Raw genomic sequence first — 24,241 nt, 5'->3', positions numbered from 1 at the left:
GTCATGAATGAGTTTTCTGATGAAGTGCATGTGTAGTTCGATGTGTTTGCTGCGCTGATGCTGGACTGGATCTTTGCATAGCTGAATGGCACTTTGATTATCACACCAAAGGGTGGTTGGATGCTGCTGCTCAAAGCCAAACTCTGATAGGATCTGACGAAGCCACAAGGCTTCCTTACTAGCTTCCACGGCACCACGATACTCTGCTTCTGCTGACGAAAGAGAAATGGCAGCCTGTTTCTTACAAGCCCATGTAATAGGTCCTGAACCAAGAGTGAAGACATAACCGGCAGTAGACTTCCGATCATCAGGGTCACCAGCCCAATCAGAATCAGTGAAACCAACTAACAGAGGAGCTGCTTTGGCACTGTAATGAATCCCAAACTGTACTGTACCTCGAACATAACGAAGTATTCTTTTGGCTGCTTTCCAATGACTTTCACGGGGGTTTTGCATAAAACGAGCAACAAGGCCAACAGCAAAGGAAAGATCAGGACGAGTATGGGTTAAGTACAAGAGTTTTCCTACAAGTTGACGGTATAAGGTAGCATCAACTTCAGGAGAAGAACAAGAGACTGAAAGTTTGACTCCAGACTGAAAGGGAGAAGGGGCTGGCTTACAGTCTTCCATGTGAAAATGACGAAGAATATCACAAGCATACTTGGACTGGGAAAGGGAAATACCCTCCTTGGATTGCAAGACTTGAAGACCGAGAAAATAGTGTAAGTGTCCTAAGTCTGTCATTTCAAATTTCTTTTTAAGGATAGACTTCACATGGTTTATAAGGTTGGGATCACTACCAGTAAGGATAAGATCATCAACATAAAGAACAAGGATGATAAGAGAGTCACCCACTTTCTTGGTGTAGACAGTATTGTCAGAATGACACCTAGAAAAGCCAGATTCTAAAAGAAAGCTATCCATTTTGGCATACCAAGCCCGAGGAGCTTGCTTGAGACCATAAAGGGATTTCTTAAGTCGACACACAAGGCTTGAGTCTGTTTGTATGAAGCCAATGGGTTGTTCCATATAGATTTCTTCCTGCAAGTCCCCATGCAAGAAGGCAGATTTAACATCCATTTGATGGACTTCCCATTTTAAAGAGGCAGCAAGGGAAAGAACAAGGCGGATAGAGTTCATTTTGGCAACAGGGGCGAAGGTTTCAGTGTAGTCAATGCCTTCAACCTGTGAAAAGCCCTTAGCAACAAGACGAGCTTTATGTTTATCAATTTTGCCATCTGGTCCATACTTGGTTCTGTAAACCCATTTACATCTTACAAGTTTTCGTCCCGTTGGTAGAGGAACAAGATCCCATGTATCATTTGTCATCAATGAATGATATTCTTCATTCATAGCTGCTTCCCAATGTGGATGGCCTGAAGCTTCTGCAAAAGTGTCAGGATCATGATTTACTGGAGCTTGAGCCAGTAAAGAAGAGGCTCTTTCAAACTGAGAACGTGTACGTCGCTGATCTGTAGGATCACCGGCAAGATCACCTGCTGCATCTCGAGTAGCACAGACCCATCTTGGAAGTTGAGGATCCTGAGAAGGTGGGGGAGGATTGTCATCCTCACTTTCATCATCTGAAGAAGAAATGTTTTCAAAAGTAGAAGAGATAGGAAGAGGTGGCACATCCGCCGGACTAGGCTCGCAGGCCGATTTATTTTCATCAAATTTTACATCTCTTCTAATGATAACATTTTTGGACTTAAATGGAATAAGTCTATAACCTTTTACATCTTCAGAATATCCAACAAAAGTGCATTTCTCACTCTTAGGTTCTAAAGCTTTATGCTTTTCATCTGGAATATGGGCCCATGCTTCACTTCCAAACACACGAAAGTGACTTACATCTGGTTTAATGGAACTCCAAGCTTCTTCTGGAGTGATATTCTCTAGAACCTTAGTAGGAGTGCGATTGATTATATAATTTGCACAATTAATTGCTTCGGCCCAAAAACTAAGACTGAGTCCTTTAGATTGCAGCATACAATTAGCCATTTCCTTTAAGGTGCGATTTTTCCTTTCAGCTACACCATTTTGTTGTGGAGTGTATGGAACAGTATGTTGCATTTGAATTCCATTTTCAGTGCAAAAGTTGATGAATGTGTTTTTAACATATTCTCCACCATTATCAGTTCTTAGCTTAAGAATTTGATGTCCAGATTGTTTTTCAACAAAGGCTTTGAAGGCCAAAAAAGTGTTAAATACTTCGCTCTTGAGTTTTAAGAAGTATACCCAAGTGCGTCTGGAGAAATCATCAATGAAGGTTAAGAAGTACTTGCAACCAGAGAATGAAGCAACAGGAAGAGGACCACATAAATCACTGTGCACAAGCTGTAAAGGGGCTGAGGCGTGCCAAGAGGCACGTTTGTCAAAACTGTCCCGATGATGTTTTCCGAGTACACATCCGGAACAAACACCATCTCTGCAAGATACCATAGGAAGACCTGTCACCATATTTTCTTTACATAGATGCTGAAGGGAGCGATAGTTTAAGTGACCAAATCGCTCATGCCAAAGTTTGCTCACTTCATCATTATGAGCAACAAATACTGAGGGAAGATTTGATGACCCAAAGTTGTGAAACTTATACAACCTTGTGGAATCATCAGCAAGACCAGTAGCTAGAATCTGTTTAGGATCTTTTAGATCCTTGATTACAACATCATGAGGTGAAAATTCAACAATTTTACCTTCACCTGAATGAGTTATCTGATAGACAGATAGAAGGTTGCAGGATAAGGTTGGAACACATAATACATCATTAAACTGACCATTGTCTAGATGAACAGTTCCAGTCCCTACAACATTAAGAGATCTATCATCACCAACATATATATTTTTGGTGTTACAATCATTTAAAGAAGAAAACATGGCTTGGTTTTTGGCCATGTGATAAGAGGCTCCAGAATCAATGAGCCACTCATGAGAATGAGAAGAAGAAGAAGATACATTTAAAGCATAACCAGACTGAGATGATTGACAACGACATGCAGAAAGTGCCATTCCGGAAGTTGAAGTTGAAGTAGGCTCCACATGGATGTTATGTTTCTTCATTGCGGCTTCCAAGGCTTCCATCTTCTTAAAGCATTTAGATTCTAAGTGGCCATCTCGATTACAAAAGTTACAATGTCTGTCAGTCCTCTTCCATTTGTTTTTATTGGTCTTGTCATTTTGCTGAAATGATCTTTCATCTTGAGGCTGAGTTGGTTTAGGACCATTCCTTTGAGGATAAGACTTCTTAGGATTCTTTGAATTTGGTTGCTGCTGGGCGGCTAACGCTTTCGAGGAAGAGTTTCCAAGATTAAGAAGACCAAGGTGTAAGAGTTTTTCTTGTTCTCTTATTAAGGAATCACAAAAGGAGTCAAAGGAAGGGGGTTTGTAGTCTTTGCCTTGACAAATGAAAGCTTCCCTTGTAGAATGGAAAGTGGAAACAAATACAGAGTAGGCTGGTCCCAACTTAGTAAGGATGGAATAAATAAGGTTACCATCTTCTTTCTTAACTTTAACACCTTCCAAGAGATATCTAAGGGTCTTGAATTTGGACAAGAAATCTTCAATGCAAGAAAAATTATTAGGATCCAAAGTAAGCAACTCATTCTCAAGTTGATGGGCTCTAATTTCATTTTTAATCCCAAAAACTTTAGCAAGTTTTTCTAATGCTTCATGAGGAGTTTCAATTTCTGCAATGTGGAATCTAAGATCAGGAGAAACAGACATTCCTATCAAACCACGTGCTTGATCTTGTCTATTTTCCCATTTTTCGGCCTTGTCTTCATCTTTGGGTTTCTTCTCTTGGTCTGTGGCTATTCTGAAGAGACCTTTACTTCTAAGTAAATCTCCCATGTAGGCTACCCATTGGAAGTAGTTAGTGCTGTCAAGAATGACTTGGCATGGACTTTCCATTTTTTTGAAAAAAAACTGAAGCTGAAGATGCTGAAAGTAAGTGGTCCAATGGATAGATCTCGAAAAAATAGGCGGTTTTAAAAAAAAACGGCTCTGAAAAAGGCTTCCGGATGAAGAAGTTATGGCTTTTTGAAAAAAAATTGTTGACGTTGCCGGCAAAGTGCGCGAATGTGCGGGAATGAAAAAATCCGCCCCCACAAAATGGAGACTTGAACCCAAGACCTCTACTCTCTTAAAAAGTCTTTGAACCAATTGATCTATACAAAATATTTGAGAGAGAGAGAGAGAGAGAGAGAGAGAGAGAGAGGGGGGGGGGGCCCTCGATTTGCGTGCTTGCCTTGGGAAGGCTCTTTTCCCCTACAAAACACAAAACACAAAACCCAACACGAATATGCAAAGAAAAATGAACCTTACGGCTCGAAGTTAGCTTTAGCCAAAAAACTAGAATTTTAAAAAAAATCTCAAAGTTAGCTTTTAACCGAAAAACTAAATATTTTTCTCAATGTTTCTGATTTTCCAAGATCACACTAAGGTGCAGGGAAAAGAGCATACGCATGAGAAAAATCCTTTCTTTCTGTTTCTGATTTGCCCAGATCGCACAGAGTCGCAGGGCAAAGAGCATACGCAGAAATGAAAGGTATAGATCCGGGGAAAAAAAAAAAAAAGGCTAAATAAACTGAAACCGAAATAAGCAGAGAGAAAATGACAGTAAACTGCAAAAAACACTGTATACCTCCCGATCTGAAAAATGACGCAGCTAGGGCTACCGGAAACCTTTTCGCGTGAAACAAAAGGGGTTCCTCACTGAAACAGATGCTCCGAACGCAACAGAGCAGTCCTCTCGGCCCGAAAGCAGTCAGAAACAGCAGATCTAGGAAACGACAGCCGCATGCAGTTCTACCGGCTTCAGATTTGGATCACCAACGGACGCGGCCCTCAAATAGCTCTGATACCATGCAGGAATTTACAGGGTAAGTTCCTCAGAAAGAATACCAAAAGGACACCGCTCACAACCAGATCTCAAATCAATACACCAGTATTTTTGACGTGGTTAAAACCCTCAGAGTGCAAGGAGGGAAACAGTCCACGGCCTGTCCCAACGTGGGTACAGACAATTTATTAATCAAAGAATGAAAATTTACATAAGCTTCTCTCATGCACGGATTACACGAACAATGACCCTCCATGCGCTTTAAATAGAACTCATGGACCAATCGGGTGTCAAGCCACGGATCAAGTGTCGATAATACCGAGGTGAGAGTGAACCGTCGGATCACTACATATCGTGACCGTCGGATTGTAAGTTACAATATGTACAACGGTAAAGAAAGACACTTTACCTAACTCTAAACTAGACCAAGTTGATCTTAACTATATCCTATGTGTCGGAATATCCTAACAATTTGCCTACACCAGAGAAGAAGTACAACAAAGCATTTTTGGAGAAGTTCAGAAATGAAAATGACATTGAATCAGAACCTATACGGGATTGGAGGAAAAATCCAGCGAAACACAAGCATGAGTCTTCGGGTAAGTACTCTATCTATTCCTTGTGTTCTCCTTATTGTTATGCTGGAGTAATGATGTGTAGGATTTGGGGGTTGCATGATTCCTCAAATTTCACTATAGAAATGGTACCTTTAATGGAAGCAGCATGCAACAGTGAAATAATGGATTGGGGGAATATATTGTTTGATAAGTAAGAAACAATGGTTCTTGAATTCAGAAACAAATCCCGCGTTACTGAAAGGTTCATTCCCCCATTTTACTATAGTGCCTACATCTTGGATACCCTTTTTTCTAATTCCGAATTTCTTATGATGGTTTGGAGATGGACTCCACAAGACCACATGCCCATTCATATATACCACCAGAAGTTGTGGAAAGCCCACTATAAACACCACCTATATCAAGTTTGCAATGGATTTATGTTACCCATTCACTATGCCATTTTTGACAAACCTGCTCCTAAGATTTCCTCACAAGCAGAGATTGACTTGACAACCATAGGGAGATGGTTCGGAGAAGAAACATTCACATATGTAAGAGTTTTTGGTAGTCATGCCAAGCCTCATGTCCTCCCCTTATATACACCCGACAAACTGTTGGCCCGAGAAATAGCATATCAGCTTACATCCGAAGGAGTTACACAGACTCTAAGGAATAAAAAGAAGCAAGGTTGGCCTCCTTTTCCTCTAAGGTTTGGCGTTTACGCATTGCATGACTATACACATGCAGAGAAAGAAGTAGATAAGATTAATACACTGAATCTCGCCACTCTTCCTAATAGGCGATTTGATCCAAAAAAAAGTCGCCTACAATGCACTTGAACAAACAAAACTCACTAAATTTGAACATAAAGATGATGAGTTTGATGACCTGTTCTCCTCAGCCGAGTCGTTATTCCAGGTTCAAACGCTAGCCAAAATGAGATATCACGACAACGGGTTAGTTGAATTTAATAGACTTAGAGAGCAGAGCTTGAAAACGCTGCCTCTAGATCTGTTAGCAATGGCCCCGATGACACAGTCAAGCGAGCCTGAACAGCGACTTACCAATGAATCTCCTGCTACATCAGAAATTGCTGGAGAAATCCAAACAAAAGAGCGGGAGGAAGTGTAGAGGAAAGAGCAGGAGGAAGTAGAGAGGAAAGAGCAGGAGCAGAGCAGCACAGACGTGAATGTCAATGCCCAGATTGACCCGAAGTTGCTCCAGGAATGGCAGCAATTCGATTCAATCATAAGCAATCTTGAAAGCTCAAAGGAAGCCGATACATCCAAAGCGGCACATACACAGGATACAACATCAAAAGAGGGTCCAAGTGGAACCAGCGGCCTACCCCCTTCTACATAAATAAAGATAATTCCCAAAGATCCTTCGGATCAGATCATTTTGCAAGTGGAGGATATACCTCCATTGGATGTCTTTTACAGCCCAAAGCACAGGGCTGTAGTAAAGCAATAGTGGAAAAGGAGAAGGATTGATCAACCTTCCCTATTCTGTGAACAAATAATGACAGCCAATGTGGTTTGGAAAGAGGAGTTTGATCCTTCTGATGACCTAACAAAATTGTCCCAATATGCTGGAGCCTATTCGGCGGCCACCATGGACAAGGCATCACAAGTGAGTAATCTGTTAAGAGAAAAGGACCAAGCAATTGCTTCGCTACAAGCACAGTTATCGGAGGCACAGTAGAAAGCAGAGCAACTCGAACAGCAGTTGTCTACACAGCAAAAACTTAATAATCAATTAAATAAACAATTGCAGGAAGAGAAACAAAGGATTGATTCAAGTGCAATTCAAAAGCAGAAAGAGCTGTCGGAAGCATTGGCAAAATTGAAAGCAGTGAATGAACAGATGGTGAGGTCGAAAGATGAGCAAATTTATCAATTATCAGGCCAAACAGAAAAGTCAAAGAATCTTCCGCAACCTGTCGAGTTCAGAGCAGAATCAGTACAGATTAAAAAAGCATTGGTAACACAAATAAGACTATTATGTCAGAAAATCGCTCAAGCAGAACCCCTATGTGACATAGTAGCATCAATAATCGATAAATCAGTTGATGCTAGAATAGACTTGGAGCACATCGATGAGACCTTGACCAGTTTTCTTGATTGGCAGGACACTGATGAGGGACAGGTAGCTAATTTGCCAAAAATCTTAGAATCCCATAAAGAGATCCTATTTATGGAATGGCAGTCCCAGTTAATGAAGACAGAGAGAGCAGTTTCTAGATGCAAATTAACCACAAGTAATTTGGTTGAATTGATTAATGATACTCTCTACTTATCTAATATGATCTCTCAATGTACACCAGGTAAATTACTATCGGCTAAAACATTGGAGCAGTCATGTTATCAAGAGCTGGAAAAGAATGGGAGATTGATCACAGGTATTAACATTTTAACTTGGGACACCTATTGGTTGTTCCTAATAAAACCATACAGCCAGAGAGCCGCCCTCAAGTGCCTAAAAGATGCAATTGGGTGTATCATTCCCGATATACAAGATGCCACCTATGCTGCTCAACTCAATTCTCGTCTCAGCTGCCCTCCAAAAGTGGAACCAATGCTAGCAATATGCCAACTCAGGATGAAAGGCAAACATCCAGAGTGATGAATCATGCTGCCGACTACCCGATTGCTATGAGGAAGATACTACAAATCAAGTTGTACCAATTAAGTAGCATCTTAATTTTATAGTTAGTTAGTTTTAATCAACTATTTATAGACCCTTTCAATGCATTGGAAAGGGTCGTAAGTTTTTGTATATGACATAAACCTGAAGTTGCACTACTGTACTTTAGGCATATTTTTTTATAAAGACTGGGCCAATTATTCTAATTTTGATAACGAAGCTTTTATGTGGATGTGCACTACTGCCTTTATTTAAAAGTATTTCTGATTCGGAAGAAGGAATTCAAATAGCGATTGATGTTGGGAATGATTTGAAGCTCATATGGTACTACTATCTATGTCTGAGTTCATTCTTTTTATGTGAACTGTTGTTTGATCGTTCTTGCTATTATTGGATATATGTGTGTGTTTTTAACAACATTCTTTATAATTTCCACTACTGGATGTTTACAGCATGCTTTTCTTTTATCATACATGTATCAGTAATATAAAAGGATAAGTGTAACAATGTTTCGTTAATCACTTTGTTTAACTATTTGAACAAAGAAATCATTAAGTGAATGAATGTCTATGTTTATTGTGTAGAGTCATCTATATGCCTATCAATGAACAGAGATCATCAAGCGTTGGACTTAAAAGAATAGACGCCTCCCGGGATGGAATAGTCATTTATGTTTTCGATGTTAGATTAAATCATCCACTCATTATCATTTATTAGGAAACCAATCACTCATCCATCCCCTTTTATTCATTATTGGGAAACTGGTCCCATTATATCCAGTCAGAGCCACCATCCCAAACGGAAAAGGAGTTGTATTAAGGTCTGAACCGGGTGGTTATCCCCCAATGTTGATACAAAGATTTTCGGGGCATCAACAGGACCTTGAGTTGGAAATCTAAAGGTGGTTATTATTAGTAAAGGTAAGCCTTCCCTTGCATAATACAAAATTAGGCTAAATTATTTTTGTAAAAGTGTCTTGTAGGAAAAAGTTGAAAAAGAAAATAGTAAAACTTTTGATAATCTTTTTGTTGTAATTTATTAATTTAAAAGTAAAAACAAAAACAATGGCTATCTTTTCTTACTTTTTTTTATCTTTCTAAGCTATATTTTAAACATTTTCCTTATTTCTCAAAAGTTGGGCTTTATTTTTGTATGTCTTATAGGTAAAGTTTTCAAAAAATAAATAGGGAATCCATTTTAATGATTTTGAATTTATAGTCCTTATGGCTGAAAATTTATACTTTATTTTCTTATAAGTATTTCTTTTTTAAACCAACGTAGATACATATTCACTCCCAAAGAGGGATGTGAAAATGTTTCCTCAAGTTTTGATCCATGTCAAAGCTTAATAGATCCCGTGTTAAAATGAATCTATGTTAATATTATAACAAAGGCTCTTATAAATTAAAAATTTCCATAGGGAATTCCATTATTAAGAATGATATATATATATATATATATATATATATATATATATATATATATATATATATATATATATATATATATATATATATACGGGTGGTTCATGATCACTAGGTGGTCGTTACATCCATGGAAAATCTGGGTAGATCAGCTGCGAAGGAACCTTTTAAAGCCCGTCGGCCAGACTAGCAGGGCCTAACCCCAAGGGCGTCAAGGAGAATTGACACTATGACCTCTTGATCAGCGAGGTACTTAACAACGGGGACTCAATTAGTTGAGCTAACCCTAGGGGATATATATATATATATATATTAGATACATATATTCTATTTAATAATATTAATAATAATTTAAAATAACACTATAATAATTTTAGTAATTTTTGAAATCTAAATAATTTGAAATATCAAATAAATATTTTGATGTTTATCATACATGTTTATCTCCTCATTTAATGGATTTTGTAGTGTTACTTTAAATCCATCAACTACTCCTTAAGTATTACCCCATATGTGTGGAAACACAAAATGCGGTCCCATCACCCATAGGAAATTCATGTGAATGAAACTCTTCCTTAAAATTCGGCTTGGACTTTGACCAATGATACCATGCCAATAGATATTGAATATGGAAATGAGTTTCACATACAACTCCTACATCTGAGTTGTGTTGCTAATAATCTCACAACCCTTTTAGCTATCCCACGTTTCCTCCAAATTGGATTTAATCCATCAAAAGATCTTCTTAGCCGACTGCGCAGACCTTATTGCATAGACATGTATAGATAAATCAGTTGACTTTGTTTCCATGAACATGTATAAATAGACCATACATGAAAGAAAAAAATAGAAGAAAACAAATGATTTTGTGGTTTGCGAGAGTGTGATTATTGCTTTTATTCTAAAATTGTATCCAAATCTAAGAGATGAAAGTGTGTTCCTCATTGAGGCATTTTTGAAAAGAGGTTATTCAGCAAGATTCACAATAGTATCAATGATGACACAATCGTTCGAGTTTTGAGATCGAGAAACAATTGATACAAAATTTTAGTTGATTGGTGAACATGGAGACTTACGGTTAATTGGTGAAGATGTAGAAGATGTGGATGAATAAAATCTTGTATACATTCATTCCCAATTTTTATATCAATATCATCGTTTCTCTTTGGATGAGGAGCCTCATGGAATCAAGATGATAAGTTCTATTAGTAAAGAGATTTATATCAAATATTTTCAACTCATGTATTCGTGTGAAGAATACCAATGTTTTTTTTTATCACGTGTGGATGAAGCCCTAGATATTTTAATAGTTGATTATCAAATACGATTTCATGAGGTCATACATCAACACATGGAATATTTGTATGTTGTTTGTTGGAGTCTAGAAAAAGAATATAAACTTCGAGCCATGCTGTCCTCTTTGGAGATAAACATTTTTCCTCAATTCACTGCCAAAATTGGTATGAATCCAGAAAAAATGGATTGTGGGGATTTAGATATGGATCAAGAAATATTGTAGGATACTTTGAGGCTGCTAATATTTCCTCAGATAAGGCGATTATCTATACTTGCATGTTTTCATTATTAGAAGAGTTTTGTGCTCTTGGTGCTTGGTCTACCCCTTTGTGGTTGCTTTATGTTATTAGGAAATGTGATGAGAAGTTCCATCAAATTATTATTAAAAGTTTTTGGGAGTATGGTTATCTTCCTTATTCAATAAGATATAGTGGGGGTGATGTCAATGTTGAAGTTGATATTTTATTCAATAAGATACAATGGAGGTGGTGTGAATGCAAAAATGGTTAGGATGGAAGAATATAACTATTGTATGTGTGTTCCCTTGATTTACCTCAATTCATAATCGAGAAGATGACAAGTTTGTTGAATTTTGTTAGTTTGAATTATTACTGTACAAGACCTTTCATGATTCTCACAAAGATCTAGGTCAGAAAAATGATAAGATAGTGCATAATTGGGAAAACTTTCAATACCAACCATGACATGTTGATCACAATCGATTGCCTTTAGTTGATCCAATTAAATCTAATGAAGAAGAAGTTCAAAATCCACGTGCAGATTTTAGAGAGAATGAGTAGGAGATTCTTTCTGGAATGTATACTACGTATATATATTAGAATGATTTTGAGACGTTGAGACATAATAGATCAAGTGTTGGCCAATTACTCATACTAATCCAAGGAAGTGCTAGTAGAGGAAAGTCTTAATTGGTTCGAGCCATTAAAAAAACACTTGAAAGCGAGTCCTTTCATGGGAAGAGTTCATTACTACTTTTGTCTCCTACAAGGGTTGCACCTTTCAACATATCTGCGAAAACAAATTATTTGAACACTTCAAATTCCAATCAAAGACATAAAACCCCTAGAAGAACAAATTTTACTTACATTCCAAGAATGGATGAAGCATGTGAAATATATTATGATCTAGATGAAATGAGTTTTACTCGAAGACATTTATTAACAAACTTTGATTCAAGACTTTCATAGGCTTTCCGAGAAATGAGAAAGTTATTTTTGGTCGGAGATTAATTATATTTGTTGGTGATTTGGGATAATTGCCATGAGTTATGGATAAACATGTATATGCATGTCCTTGTCCTGCAAAATAATTAGGGAACTCATTCACAAGAGTTATGACTCTTGATACTATGTTTCGACAAGATGGAGAGAGAAATCGACAAAGAATTTTTCACAATTTGTTGATGAATGTAAAAGATGCAACACCAACTATGGAAGGCTAGAAATTACTCATGACTTGTACAAATACACACTTGGATACGTCCACAATAGAGTAATTGGATAAGGAAATACATTTGTTTGCAACATAAAATCATAAATGAAGTATTCTAAAATCATAAATTAAACTATAATTATTAAAACAAAATGACAAAAAAAACAAGAATCTCTTAAGCCATGATCCTTAAATATATTGAAATCATAATATTTTAACCATATTTTTTTTATATTATATAAACAATGGAAAGGATGAATTTTTAATATTAAACAATCCTATTCTCATTAAAAAGAAAATATAGCGTGGGACCATAAACACCATCAAATAGTGGTTGAAATTGTGAGTAAAAATATTGAAATAAATATCTTATATATTAATTCTAACCTACCTATCTTATATATTAATTCTTTGAAAAAAATATATATATATAAGATAGAAGGGTGGAAAGGATGAATTATTATTATTAAAACGATTTTAATAATATAATAATAATAATATCTATTTTTAAGGTCATAGCTAAGTCAGACACCAAATTGGCGTATGAGACTCCTTGTTTGTGGGACAAGGGACCCACCTCCACACAGTGATTTGACTGCTAAGTCTACAAAGGAATGCATACTCTAACCCCCTTTGATTTAGAAAACACATGCTCTTAACCATTAGGCCCACTATTCTATTATTATGACAATAAAACACTTGAAAATAATGGTTTACAAATTGAGCAGAAATATATATGTATATGAATTTAATTGATAATAAAGTAGCGAGCGTATTTCTTGGATCAAGGGATGTGGGTTCCATTTCCCGGAAATCCTATTTAATACATCAAAACCTTCCAGCGACTTTGAGAGTCCCTACGTCGAGTTGGCCGACATCATCGCATAATCAACCATTGAACTCATTGCCAACGACGTGCATAAATCAAAAAGCTGACCTCATTGCCAACGACGTGCATAAATAAAAAAGGTGACCTCCTTGGCTGAACTAAAAACAGAAGCCATAGCGTGGATAATCAATTTGCGAGGCTGTGATTATAGATTTTACCCTCAAACTACACAGAAATATAATTAGGGGCGAAAGCGTGTTCGTTGGTGAGGTAGTTTCTAAAATAGGTTCTTCTGGCAGATTCGGAACAGAAGTAATGGAAAAACAATTGTTCCAATTTGGAGATGAAGAAACAACTGACGTAAAATTACAGGTGATTAGTGAAGATGGAAGCGAAGAAATTAATGTGTACCTTCATTCTAGAGTTTTGAGAAAATCAGAGTTTTATGAAGCCTGGCTTTCTAATCGCTGGTCTTTGGACGAGCAACCTCGTCAACTCAAGATACGAAGCTCAGTTAGTTCAGAGATTTATCTCAGAAGTTTTCAGCTCATGTACTCGTGTGAAGCAGACGAAGGCTTTTGTTTCTCGGGTGTGGATGAAGCCCTAGATGTTCTACCACTTGTTTCTCAAATGTTATTTCATGAGGGCATAGAGCAATGCATGATATATTTGGAAGGTGTTCGTTGGAGTCCAGACCAAGAAACCAAACTTCGAGCCATATTATCCTCTTTGCAGATAAACATTTTGCCGGAATTAGCTGCCAGAATTGGTATGATAAACATTTTGCCGGAATTAGCTGCCAGAATTGGTATGAGCCCACACAAATCAGATCCTGGGAATTTAGATTTAGCTGCCAGAATTGGTATGAGGCCGCACAAATCAGATTCTGGGAATTTAGATTTAGCTGCCAGAATTGGTATGAGCGCACACAAATCAGATCCTGCGAATTTAGATATGGTGAGAATTAAGACTTTGAAAGACGTATTGTTGTCTACGATTTCTAGTGGAACAAACAATAGTCTACCTCGCACAGAAGGGGAGAAATACTTTGAGGCCGCACGTACATCCGCACATAAGGCTGTTGCTGCTACCTGCAGGTCTGCACTGTTAGACGAGTTTCATGGCATCGTAGAACGTATTAGAATCAACGAGGATAGTAACATGGAAGAACCGGCTCTTAGAGCTTGGTCTACCCTATTGTGGCTGTTTGATGTTATTAGGCGCTGTGATGACAAGCTCTATCAAACGTTTGTTGAAATCTTTTGCGAGAATGATTACCTTCGTGATTCAGTAAGATACAGTCGGGTTGGTGTGAATTTTAAAGCCGATATTTTACTTGATCGGATTCTAAATGCAATGAGTAATGGGGAGATAATTATGCCTGCTACATTTAGGGTTTCTTTCCTAACCAACTGGCTATATCCCATGGCTCTGTTGATTTTCAAACACCCTTCGAAGCGTGAGAAATTATGGGCATTGGAGAAAGGAATTATGAATGTGGGTGACACCCTTCCACTCCATGCTCAGAAATTTATTTACGACTTTTGGAAAGACTCATTCGAACGACTATCAGTGGACAGCAGTAATGCGCTGAAGTGGTGGGCTCATAAAGTGCAGGATGCCATCATGAATGGCATTATTTGATAAAACTTGCCGCATATAGTACATCGTTTTATATGGATCTCTTTACATTTTATGCTCCACGATCTAGTTGTTGAGGTGAAACATTCTCTTAGGTTGAGTGAACAGTTTAATTATTAATGATTTTGCATGGGTTATGTTTTGTATTATATAAAACTTTTTCATTCAACGTTCTATAGATACTGCATTTACTATATTATTTTATTGTTTCATTTACTATATTATTTTATTGTTGCCACTTTTATAGTATAAGTGTTTTTTTTTAATAAGTTCATAGCAGTAAGTTTACACTTTAGGATCGGAAATTATAATTATAATTATATATATATATAGAGGGTAATTTTAAATTTCTTCTTCTTTTATGTGTATGAATGAATGGTTACGTGCTCTTTTAAATGAAATTACATATGCATCCTTAAAGTGAAAATATCCAGATCAAGTTTGGTATCAGTGTGGTTCCTCTATTGATGTGAATTGAAAGTGTATGATAACCAAGGAAAATCTCCATAGAGGTAAAGGAAAACATAAGTTCTTTGATCCAAAATCGGGGCGTGTAACAAAAAGAATGAAAATGGTAGAAGAAGATCCTCGGTTGGGGGAAGAGAAATTTTCGCAAGGTCTTTTAGAATACGGTTGAAAAAGTTAACAAAATGTTTATAAAATATGAGAATACAATAGGGAAGCAGGAGAAGAAATAACCAGATGATCATGCCTTGGCAAATGAAAGAGGAGGAGGAAAAGATCCTCTTGAACCCCCACCTCCATCTGCTAGTGAATCCACTTCTTCCTCATCTTCTCATCATTCTAAAAGTATAAAATTTCAAAAAAATTACTTTTTCAAGTTGGATAACAAGTTTAATTTTCCTATGTTTAATGGAGAATCTAATATAGAGAAACTAGATAACTCGATGAGAACAGTTGAAGTATATTATTGCATACAACGAATTGAAGAGGATGAGCCCAAGATCCAGTTAGCATCTCTTCAAATGAGCAGAACCACTTTTGTATGGTGGGAAATAAAATTGTAGAAAGGTGATAAGACTAGTCGTAATTTTCTTTATCTTGGTATGAGTTTGTATTTTCTTTAAGAGGATAATTTTACGCATTGGGATAGAGACAAAAGTCCATGATGGAATGGAAACATTTGAAACAAATTAAATCTCAAAATGTTCATAATTTTAAAGAGGAAATTAGGAATCAATCATTAGCATTAAACATTCCATTAGGCTCTCCTAAGACTTTGATGAAATACATTGTCTCTTTGATTAATTATTTGCATCATTCATTGTTATTATTTGAACATACAACTCTTGATGAAGCTAGTGTGAAGGTTTTACATCTTGGAAGCAAGGGGAAGCATGAGCAAGATTACCACCCAAACATAACAACAATAACTATGAGAAAGGAAGCGAAGCCCTCTTGTACTCATTGTGAGAAATACGGGCATGATGAGGAGAATTTTTGAAAATTGCATCTAGAATTAAGGCCAAACATGAATGACAAAAAAGTGAAGTAGAAGACAATCACTACCGTGCAGTAAGACCAAGAATATGAATTAGAGGATGGCGAGAAGATCACAGCTGCAAGATATGTACATGTTTGACCAACTGACCAAGGATATGACTCAAGTGATGAGATGATTATTGCAACTCTCGGGATAGCAGGTGATGGACCTATTGACTTGTGTTCTGATTCACATGATGAAATAAGGATTTCAATAGATGTTGGACCAAAGATGAGAAGGTCACCAGAGATAACATGGCTCCAAGAACTCAAAGAGATCAACCAAGGAATGCAAGTGGAGAATGTTGAACTAAGGAAATTCCTAGAAGAAGTAGAGGAGGAGAAAAAAAGGTTATAACATCAATTATCAGCCAAGGAGGATGCCTTAGAAAAGTTGTAATGTAACAATCCTGAGGTAAAAAGTGATTCTTCAATTTCATGTTCTCTTTATTACGATGATTTCACTACTTTTGCAAAACATACTACAAGAATTGGATAAAAATTAATGAAGAAAATGGGGTATCAAGGAAAGGTCCTTGAAATTAATGACTAGGGAATTATGAATCCTATCAAAGTGGAGAAATTACCTCTCTATGTAGAACTTGGTTATGTCAGATCTCTTTAGCTACTAGAATTATCCAAGATCGTTTACTTTTGTGATGTTAGCATAATTGCATATGAAAGAGAACAAATAAACCACATGTGCATGCTTTACGAAATATGAAACATAAAAACATCCATCAAATCATGAACACAAACACATTGATAACAGAGTTCACCCAGTGTGGGTTACGTCTCATGGCGCTGCTGTCAAGAGCCAGGAGGCCGCTTCATTAATGCTGCAAGATGATGATGAGTACATATTACATTCTTTTTCATTACAAGGATTCCCTAAATCATAGTGGCATGTCTATCCATGAGAGGTTCTCAGGAACTCTCACAAATATGGGAAAATTCCCTCACCGAGAGTGGCATGTATCTACACATGATGTTCTATAAGAACTCTCACTCAAATGGGAATTCCTTCAATGTGACAAGCTAATAAAATCTCACATGATGTGGCATACAAGTATCCCTCAACGTAATCATAATGAGTTATCTCAACAACAAAAACATCATCTCAACATATCAAAAGAAAGCATGACATAACTACATCATATACCTACACTTTTAAGGACAGTCAAAAAATGCAAAGCTCAGCTACTGCGACAGACACCATTGTTGAATTCATAATGTGAAATCATTTCAAACAACTGTAAACTTCACCCTTTCTGACACCATCAAATTCTAGACCCTCGGTCATCTTGAAGATTCCCCCAAATATTCCTTCTTGAACATGGCTGAAAAATATGCTGCTTGGACGAAAATTATGAGAAAACCACTGCGCTCCCTATGAAATTCTATGAAAAATGACTGTAAAGTTGTAATCATTCTGAAAATGGAAAAAATCATCCTCCAAGGGAATCTTTTAGATTCCCTAAGATTTTGCAAAGATTCCTTGCTACTAAACACCTAAATTTATGCTGATCATATATATATTCTGACTACATGGTTGGACTCCTAGTGAGAAAACATGTAAAAATAATTGTAACCTTGAGAAATTATGTCACTGGAACCTCTGGCCCTCAAGAGAATATTTTTGGCATCTTAGTATATTCTTTGCTCCTAGTTCCACACCAATGCAACTCATGGTTCAAATCTGGTTTGTGGTTTAGCTTCTCCTAGGTTCCAGTCTCCGCCCTCCACATTTTTGGTTCACTTTCGCCTGTTCCATGGAAAATGAGGCAAGTTTTTATATTAAATGGTTGGCGAAGTATACAAATAATAGGCTGTTGGCATGGTGGTAGCTCGATGGATTACTAGGGAGAGGGTCAAGTTCAAAAACTATCTCATATCGAAGAGCTTGTCATTCAAAACATAATGAAATGAATGACACCTCAATCCAACACCGCATGTGAATGTTATGGCACTCTGAAGTCTTTGAGAAACAACTAAAAAATTTGTAGGTAGGACCCATAGGGAGGACATCTGGTAGTGGTGTTAGCAGTACATATGTTCACATCATTCATATTATTGTTAACGTTAGCAAGGTGATGTGGTAGTACAGTCAACAGGGAGCTAATCAGGAGATGACATGTGGTAGGTGATGTCATCGTGACATCGACATGATGTCAACAACTTAGTTAGTACTATAAAGCAATCATGACGTGCCATATGGCACCTAGTTAGTAGGTTGTTAGTTTTCCAAACGAGGTGACATTTTGCAGCATTCCTATAGTGGTGACGACTAAATTGTCACCTCACTAATTTGTCCAATGACCTTCGAAAAAATATATGGGATTTTTAACCATTGGGGCCAAAATTACAATAAAAAATATTAATAAAACATGGGCAGTTGTCAAATACACCCAGTCAAACCACTACCTAGTCTGTTGATGATGCTAAATGATGACCCAAAAAAAATAAGGACAAACAACCAACACGTAAACTCAAGAGGACTCAATTTGAGCATGGGTGGTCAACCAATGACCTAGCATACAAACTATTTAACCCCTCAATCAATGAGTGGTCAAACAGGAGGAGTGAGCGTTGAACCCATCCATTGGATCACTTCCCTCGAAACCCTACTACACCAAAATTGTTCCCAATTGGGCACAACGTTTGAGAAATATTTCTTGGAATATTTGGGGAATATTCCTATACATAATTTTTAAGGGAATCTAAAAGATTCCTTAGAACTCCAAAGGTCACCAACACAGAATGGGGTCAACTTTATCTTCATTTTTCACGATGTTTTGACACGAATTCAACAATGAAGTCCATTTCTTCAGTGGAGGCATTTTCATGTCATTCCTAGAAGTGGAGGTATAAGGTGTCATTTTGTAATTGTATTTAATTTCATTTTTCTAAATATTAATGGAAGAGGCATCTCCACATTGAGCAAGGCATGGAAAGGTAACTCAAACTGCGTGAAACCCATTATCAACTTGTTTGTGCCTTTGTTTCTCATGGTTGTATTTTAAATTTATGCTTATTGTATGTGTGTGAATTTCACGGTTACATGTTATTTTTAATGCAATTCTGTGTGCATCCTTGAAGTGAAAAGATATGGATCAGTGCACAGATCCATACATTGGTTAATCCATCCACTTCGCAAGACCATAATGATAATTTGCAATGTGAGTCCTTGGACATGGAATCCATAAGACAAAACCCACTCAACCTTAGACACTAACAATTCTGCAACTATTGCATAGCCAAAACTAATATACGAGACTGATTGACCCTTCATATTTTAATAGTCAAGTAGCACTTACACTCACATAATAAGATTTAGCAAACATAATGCTATAGGTCCTTCCAAAACCAAATCATCACCATAGACCACTGCTTTGAAACATATCAACAATATGAGCATGGGGATTAATTAACAACCATGAAAACTATTAACACCGTTATAAACCATCAACTAAAATAAAAGTAAACCATATTCTCATGCAATATATTCACATAAATATAATATTATAATAAAGTCTACACATAGACATACATCAGGAAAACCGCATTGGTTTTTCCACATAATAGTTTATAGTCACAAAATATTGTATCGATTTTTCCAACAAGAGTTCACATATATCTTATTAGGAAAAGAAAAATATCCATAGTTACATACACCAGACTACCAAGTTATCCAACCACCTATGATAACAATAGAATATCACCAAAATCTTATCATAAACCACCTATAACAATGCTAGTTTATTCAACAACGTAACCCATTGCAATAATGCTAGCAAGCAAGGATAGAATCAACCATAGTTACCAAATTATATCAAAACAACATTGGTGCAGATACCAACTCTAAACTCAACCTGCAGATACTTTTGAACCACGATCAAGCCCCACTTGGTCTTTGACTGACCCTTTTATAATTGTCAGGAGTTCTCTCGAATACTCATCTCTTCACGCTCACAGAGTCCAAATATCCTAAAGGTCCTTGAGATATTTCTCTTCATTCCTCCTTCATTTAATTTTGTTTTTCTTTGCTTTTCTTCCTTTACCAATAAAACCCCATTTTTACGCTAAATGATCACTTATTTTTTGTTCATTCTAGATCATGCCCAAGTACACCTGCATTAGCCAACTGATCAGTTTACAATCCAACATTCTCTAAAAACCTTTAGGTATTTATCCATTGTGTCTACCCCAATCAATTATTCAAAATGTCAAAGAAAGTTTCTATGGAAAATTTTGCCACCAACATGCCCCTCATGGACACATAAAGAGACATATTTGACCTTGTCTACTCATTAAACCTCATGGAACTTTTCAAGATATTTTAGCTAGCCAATTAGACTCCCTTATATACTTTGTAGTTGTAAAATCAGGGCTATTTTATGCCATTATTCCTCAGATATATTTATATCCATAATTTATTACTTGGTTGGTCTCTTCCTTGTATCCTCAAAAACGTTTTGTGATGAATTCATTGGGGGAGAATATTTTCCAATTTTCTGCCTTGTTAATCTAGTAGACCTTTGATTTTCCACCGTCATAACATTATACTTATTTTTCTGAAGAAACCCTGGATTTTGAGTTCCAAAACTTGTCTGGAGGAAATTATACTAAACTGTCTTTCCACCTCATGCTATTTGGACAACGTTTACCTTTAGAACCAATTATTTTCCACCTAGATACATTTTCTAAATATGCTCAAACAATTCTACAAGTAATTTCCATAGTTTTGGGGAGAGACAATTCTTCTACTATTAATCGTGCAATTATAGGATTGTTTAATTTTGTCATGTAGTATGGAGTGACTCTTAACATACGAGATTTCTCGGAGGTTCTAGTGAATTCACAATTGTCAAATTTGAATCTTACTGGTTGTTTCAGATTTCCATATTTGTTGATTTACTTGTTCCTCTATGTCCATCTAGAGAAATTGATGCATTTGGGCCTCAGCATAATCGATTTGCATAAAAAGAAATAGTTAATAATAAAATTGACATATATTGTAAGAATTCAACTTGACCAGGATAGTTTTTCATATTTTTTCTACCTCTTTTATGTGAGTTTCCTACTCAATAAATAACTTAGTTCCACCTTCCCAATCCCTTATATTGAGATCAAATTATATGGATCAAAGGTTGCCCCTTACATGATTCCTTATTTTGTACCAATGAGATTGTTTTCTTTAGATTTCATTAGACAAAGTTTGAATGTGGATCGAGTTCACTTTGTACCAACAAAGAAGGGACATTTATTCAAGTTTCTAAGAACTGTTGGGCCATTTATTGTTATTAATAGATAAACTATGAAAGAAGTTGATCAAATGCTTCAAGATATGCATCTTCATCGAGGAGATAAATGACCATATGATCCTCATCAAATTATTTGATGAGAATGGTGGGGAATTCTTATGCTCCTTATATACATGAACCTAGACCAGAAATTGAAAAGTTGGCTAATGGTGGTTAATCTGAAGCATAGAAGGGAATGGAGGTTGAAAGTCCTCTCTCATAGAAAACAGATTAGAAAGAGGATTTCAAGAGATCATATAGTTGGATTGTAAAACTACTCACAGTTCCAAGAAATCAAAGATACATGAGAAAGAAAAGGGGTCTAAGCCTGTAGTAGAAAGTTCCTCTACTACATCTAATTTCCAATTATAATTGGGGGAAGTGAGATGTGCACCTTCTTGTCCTATTCGTTAAGATAGTCAAAAGAGCTTTGTTTCTGTTTTGAAAGAGATATATGGTAAAATTGAAGAAAAGAATTAGAATATTAGGGAAAATGTTGTGTCTCATCTTGAAGTTGAATAGTAATTAGAGTACCATGCTAGGTTTCAAGCAACCATGGATTTGAAAAGGAATCAACTTAAATTGTGCTTTTCTCATCCTTATGCTTTGATTATATCCTCAAAAACAAGTTTCAAAATTATGAATCTAACCATGGATGGAAGGTATATTCCACTACCTGAAAAAACCAATCGGAAAAGGAAAACTCGAGAACTAATCTATAGTGATTTAAGAAACATATCCCTAGCAGCAAGAAAAACAAAGACCTTATTGGGGAAGGTAATCAATCAATTGAAGCTAGAAAAGGAAAACTCCAAAGCCTTGTATACTGAAAATGAAGAATTGGAGAAATTTAATTATCGAGCTTGGGGTAAATCATGAGGCTATATCTATTGTCCAGAATATTTTGCAGAGGGAGGGGTCATAAAGTTGAGCATTAAGGAATAAATTAAAGATTCATGCAGTTGAACATGTTATGGCTACAGAGGTATCCCAGGTTGAAAAAGGAAAAGAGCTTCTAACCAAATAATTACTGGAGAGGAACATTGGAGTGGCTACCTTGAAGGAACTGAATGCTAGCTTATAGCAAACAATGGATACCCATGTCCATCAAATTCTAGTACAACCAAATCCAAAATATCCAGCTAATAAACTGACCAGGGTTATGATGGAATTAAAAATATCAGAAGATGAAATGAAGAAAATCCAGAAGAATATAGACGACATCAAGGAATTGTTATAATTTAAAGAGAGGAAATTGACAATGGAAAAAGATAGTGCATCACAATACCAGAAATATTATTAGACAACATGTTATGAGATAAAAGATTTGAAGGAGAGTGTGAAGGGAAATATGTTGCTTATACAAGCCACAGAGATAATTTAGAACAATATCATCTAACAAATGAAGGATATTTTGGATTATATGTTGATCATAACATAATAGAAAGCCATTGTTAGAGACCTTGAAAGCATCATTGTTTCTCACAAAGAGAAATTGAAATGAAGTGACCAACTAGTGAAGAACATGATCAACTTTCATAATTCCAAGTCACCTCAGTAATTAAGAACTATGCAAGTTGAAGATAGGACAAATCTAGTGTTACAAATAAATAAAATGGTGCAACAAAATTGTAAAGGAAAACTATAGAGGAAATATTAGGGGAGATCAATGTATCTGTTCAAATATTCAATACAAATTTTGATATAAGGATTAGGGCAAGATTCTTGTCATGTTGGAATCAACAACTAAATTTTCTTCCACGAAAAGCCTATGAGACTTTGTTAGTAGAATAAAAGAGTAATATTGATTCTTCCCATGAGAAAACAACAGTTTTTAAGGGGTCTACTATTGTGAATTACCTCCACAAGGACTTTCAATTGGTATGGTTTCAGATTAAAACTATTTTTATATAGAGCACCCAACTTACAATCAGAGAACCAATTTTAGGATGCCTCATGCAAGGTTTGCTAAATGCCCAAGTTTATACTTGACAATGTGTTTTCCTTTCCGTGAGGATTTGAGTCAATATGATCTCATAGTCCCTCCAATATGACTCTCCTCTCTTTGGCCACAAATTTCTTCCACTGAGCAAGGTTTTGGGTATCCAATGCTTTTGTTTTGGCAACATCTGACTTGACTTATTCTAGCATACCATTTTAATCTAATACTACCTCCATGCAATCCTTCCATGCAACAGAATTAGAGGTTTCTTCCAAGACCTACTCTAGCCTTAGTCCATTGAATTCCATCTCCTTAGTTCTGAGGAATGTCTGCAACATTGATCTCCAAATTCAAGCCTATAAGAAACAACTTTGAATTTATGCTCTACTATGCATTGGTGTATGAAAGGTGTCTTTTTAACTCTTAATTATTTCCACATTAATTATCAACCTAGGAGAGCTTTGTTATTACAAGAGTGTACACAGTATGTGGCATCAATTTAATCAAGAGTAATGTTTCTAAATTACAGTACAGTGTTTTTAGATACAAGAGTAAACATATGCTTTAAATAAAATTCACTTGCAATTAAAGGAAACTCAATGCTCTGAAACTAAATTATTAACAACAATTATCAATCAAGGATACATTAGCAATAAATCTTTCCTATTTTAACCGATGTAAATGAAATCAAACTTAAATAAGATCCTCAATTTGAGAACTCTGACTGTAATAGCCAATTTCCTTTATAGTTGTTGACCTCACACACGACACTAAATAACCAATTGGAAATGACAATGAATCAAAT

General features: G+C 36.3%; 1 protein-coding gene across 1 annotated transcript; it reads left to right on the top strand.

Annotated features, from left to right (window-relative positions):
- The first annotated feature begins 13,362 nt into the window (after positions 1-13,362).
- On the top strand, positions 13,363-14,691 carry LOC149257100 (BTB/POZ domain-containing protein At1g63850-like). Its single transcript, XM_089454997.1, has one exon. It carries the CDS (start codon positions 13,363-13,365, stop codon positions 14,689-14,691), a length of 1,329 nt encoding a protein of 442 aa, XP_089311123.1.
- The last annotated feature ends 9,550 nt before the right edge of the window (positions 14,692-24,241 follow it).

This window comes from Pinus tabuliformis, chromosome 6, assembly GCF_031772625.1.
Source record: "Pinus tabuliformis cultivar Carrire ecotype Pingquan chromosome 6, CPIR1, whole genome shotgun sequence".
In the NCBI taxonomy this organism is placed as follows: Eukaryota; Viridiplantae; Streptophyta; class Pinopsida; order Pinales; family Pinaceae; genus Pinus; species Pinus tabuliformis.
The sequence above is the reverse complement of the archived record's forward strand: the minus strand, read 5'-3'. Positions and strand labels throughout refer to the sequence as shown.

Bases quoted from the DNA above. Each gene is read 5' to 3' on its own strand.
- LOC149257100 (XM_089454997.1), top strand. From the start codon at position 13,363: ATGGAAAAACAATTGTTCCAATTTGGAGATGAAGAAACAACTGACGTA.